The sequence below is a fragment of the Tribolium madens genome, unplaced genomic scaffold (assembly GCF_015345945.1).
Source record: "Tribolium madens isolate multiple individuals breed KSU strain unplaced genomic scaffold, Tmad_KSU_1.1 Scaffold_7;HRSCAF=85;Tcas5.2_LG10, whole genome shotgun sequence".
In the NCBI taxonomy this organism is placed as follows: Eukaryota; Metazoa; Arthropoda; class Insecta; order Coleoptera; family Tenebrionidae; genus Tribolium; species Tribolium madens.
In genome coordinates, this window is record NW_025401050.1 from 246,643 (window position 1) to 250,401 (window position 3,759).

A 3,759-nucleotide genomic window follows, 5' to 3' on the forward strand; every position below is an offset into this window, starting at 1 on the left:
TTTTGACGATTTAGAAAATATAGATTACGAAACAGAAGATGAGACGGAAATAACTGCTGCTTCAGCAAAAATAAAAAATGAAGATGCCGTAAAAAGCTTGAACATAGCAATAGAATGGGCAACGGAAAACGATGAGCCATTAACGGACATAATGACACTTCAAAGATTAAAGAACAAGCATTCGAAAAGAACAAGGCAACAGCCGTCAAAGTAAAATTACGAATTATTTTGTCAAAATTGACTAACAATGTTATATAAACAATAAATTTTTCTTCATTAATTGTATACAATGTTATATAAGCAATAAATTTTTCTTCATTAGCTGTAGTTCATTATGTTTTTAAATCTGAAATTCTGTACTCGGTAATCCGGATTATTCAATAATTCGGATTGGCCTTGTTTTAATTGATACGGATTATCGCGACACTACTGTATCGGGAAGATTGTAGGAATGCTTATAAAGAACTAAATATTCTTACTTATTCTTTATTATTTATTTATAGAGTTTGATGTATATTAAAAGACATATACATTCGTTTAATAAGCTGGGTGACGCTCACACATATGATAATCGGGCTAAGGACTATTTGTCTCTAAACAATATCCGTCTAAGTCGAACACAAACAGCTCATAGAAACTCCGGTATCAATTTTTTAAATTATTTGACAGACAATATTAAAAGTCTTAAAATGGAGCAGTTTAAAATAAGGATTAGAAATGTATTAGTTAGAGGTGCATTTTATAATTTTGACGAATACTTCCAAACTAATTTGGAAACCTTAGTATGACGCAGTTACGCTTCTCTTTCGTTTCTGTATCTTTTATACATGATGTGACGTATGTAAAACTTGTAAAAAGTTGGACATAAATATAGTTATTATTATTATTACACATTGATATGCACACAATAGATATTTATACACTAAGTGAGTTAAATGAATGTTTATTCAAGAGAAGAAAGTTTAGCTCAAGAGCGCGTAGCGCGAGTGAGCTAATTCTTCAAGTGAATAAACATTCATTTAACTCACGTAGTTTATACAATATTTTATTCAATTTTGCGAGACTCAGCTTCAATTTACGGATTATTACGAATTTATGCAAAATACGACAACAAAAATCAAGTCTGTGACAGTCGTGGTTGGTACGTTGTTGTGGCAACACCTCCCTAGCAACCATTTTGGTATAAACAATTATTTTAATGTGAATCATTTTCGTGAAAAATGTCGAAGTCAGAAATATGCGACGATAACGTAAAAGCATTTTTGAAGCAGCATTCTGTAGGACACAGGGCAAAGAAGTCGAAGGTTTTTACACGGGAAGAACTTGAAAGGTTTCTGGATACTGCTCCTGACGATGAATTTTTGTTGTTAAAAGTAAGTAATAGATCAGATTTTTTTAAATGACGATAATAACAAGATTTATTATTGTAGGTTGTCTTTATCATGGGTGTTGCTGGGGGGTGCAGAATTGGAGAGCTGGTGAGCATGTCTGTTGATGATATTGACGACAAGGGAAACGTACTAGTCGTCCAGATTCCAGACACAAAAACATACAAGCCACGGGTTTTTACTATTGTTGATGGTGCTAACCTCGTCCATTCAATTGACGTGTTTCGCAAGTACAAGGATTTAAGGCCAGAAAAAATTACTCATAAGCGTTTGTTTTTGAATTACCAAAATCAAAAATGTACCGTGCAGCCTGTGGGTTTGAACACTTTCGCAAAGATGCCACAAAAAATTGCTGGATTTCTGGGTCTTTCGAATGCAGAACCATATACAGAACACAGTTTTCGACGTTCGTCAGCTACACTTTTTGCTGACGCTGGCACTGACTTGACTGTATTAAAGAGACACGGCGGGTGGCGCTCAAATTCAGTTGCGGAGGGATACATCGAGGATTCGCTTGCAAATAAAATAGAAATTTCAAAGAAAATTCTTGGAAAAAATGAAAGTGAAGTATGCGATGGAGCTTCTGGCGTTACAGTGGAAGCAAAAAGAATTGTTGAAGTTGCCACTACAAGTGGTATCAGTATTACAGAAATTAATGAAAAAGAGAACATAAGAATTACTAATGGAGAATTATCCAATCCATTAATAAATGATGGATGTAAGCTTAATTTTAGTGACTTGCATAATTGTAATTTTTATTTTAATTCTAAATAAATGTTCTAACAAGTTCTACATATATATCTGATTTTTAAAAAAGAGTGAATTATTTTTTTTTAAATCACTAGTGAGTTAAAAAAAATTTAATTCACTCTACCGAATAAACAATTGTTTACCTTGGTTGTCATGAAGTTAATAAATACGGTTTAATACGTCAAAATTGAATAAAATATATATATATATATATATTTAGGTTTCAAGTTTCCTGTAAAAGTATTAAAAATGCAGAATTTTTTTTCTAACGTATCGGGATTTTCGGCTTTTTTCACAAAATCGACTAAACCCACCAATCTTCTTGGCCAGATTTGTAAGATAAGATTACCTAGTAACTCGGAAACTCGCTGGAACATTAAATCGCGCATTGAAAAAACTTCATTTGATCACAGAATACCGTTGATATGTCAGTGAGAAAATCTGTAGATTAAATTTTTTTTTAACCAATTTTGACTTCATGTTTTTGCTTTACACTTTCAATTTCACATTCACTTACATCGATCCGGTTTTTGCAATAATTTAAACGAAATATCAGTATTGTAATGAAAGATTGAATCTACTTTAGTCTTCTTTAAAATTCGACATCAAGATAATTATTTTTTAAACATACAAGCTGTCCCAGCGAGGTGGAAAAGTCCATTAGTGACCTTTAAATGGTAAAATTAAAATTAAAATAACTGTATAAGACATTGATAGATACTAATTTAGTGTATCACTTAAAATTATTTCAACCATACAGCATGTCTCAAATATAAGTTACAATACAAACTTGAGATTTTTTAAATGAAACACCATATGTTTCTTTGCATTTTTGGATGTAGCCTTTTAAAACAATGTTTTTACGCTAAATTTTTAGTCAATTTCGCTTAGTTTTAGAAATAGGACGGTTTTTTGGACGAAAACATGCACTTTTTAATAATTCATTACACAAAAACTAAGACAGCAAATTTTTTCTTACTTCTGCAAAAAAGAAAGTACAGAATATAAAGCTGTAGCATTTTTTTAGTGATTTGCATTTGTAAAGATTAATAAATTAAGAAGTCTGTTAAAAGTTAATTAACTTAAAAAATTTAATTATTTTTAATTTTTGCATCTAATAGATTGATAAATTGTCTATCTAAAAAACTATTCTAAGGGTAAGTGGGGGTAACATCGGACCCACAACTGTATGTCATTGGTCTAGCATTGACACTATTTTTTATTTTTGCATCTAATAGATTAATAAACTAGCTGATGTGGTCAAATCCTATCGGATTTGAGGAAGAGTTTCATTTTTATTTAGTAAAGTGTATTTTAGATTTTAAAAAATAATGTTTATGTCAGTTCGAGTAGTTTCAGGTCGGTTCAGGTCACTTTAGGCCACTTCGGGTTACTTCGGATTACTTTGGCTTGAAGTAAAAAGAAAGTGTTAAATGTATTGACTTGATTTTCAAAAGAAGAAAAATTCTTAAGGAAATGTTTAAATTTAGTTGTAAAAATGTCATTCGTGACATTTCAAAATATCGTGCTACAAAAGACAGTTGGGGAGACTAAGAAAGTGTCAGATGTACTGGATTAAAAAATTTCTAGACTTGCAAAAAACATTTAAAAATCTCTTAAA

General features: G+C 31.1%; 1 protein-coding gene across 1 annotated transcript in view; it reads left to right on the forward strand.

Moving 5' to 3' along the window:
* The first annotated feature begins 1,220 nt into the window (after nucleotides 1–1,220).
* LOC123010134 overlaps nucleotides 1,221–3,759 on the forward strand; it is a 3,495-nt gene continuing 956 nt past the window's right edge. Inside the window, exons 1-2 of the mRNA XM_044406836.1 lie at nucleotides 1,221–1,373; nucleotides 1,431–1,700. Of these exons, the coding sequence (XP_044262771.1) occupies nucleotides 1,221–1,373; nucleotides 1,431–1,700 (423 nt within the window). The remainder of the gene's footprint in view (nucleotides 1,374–1,430; nucleotides 1,701–3,759) is intronic.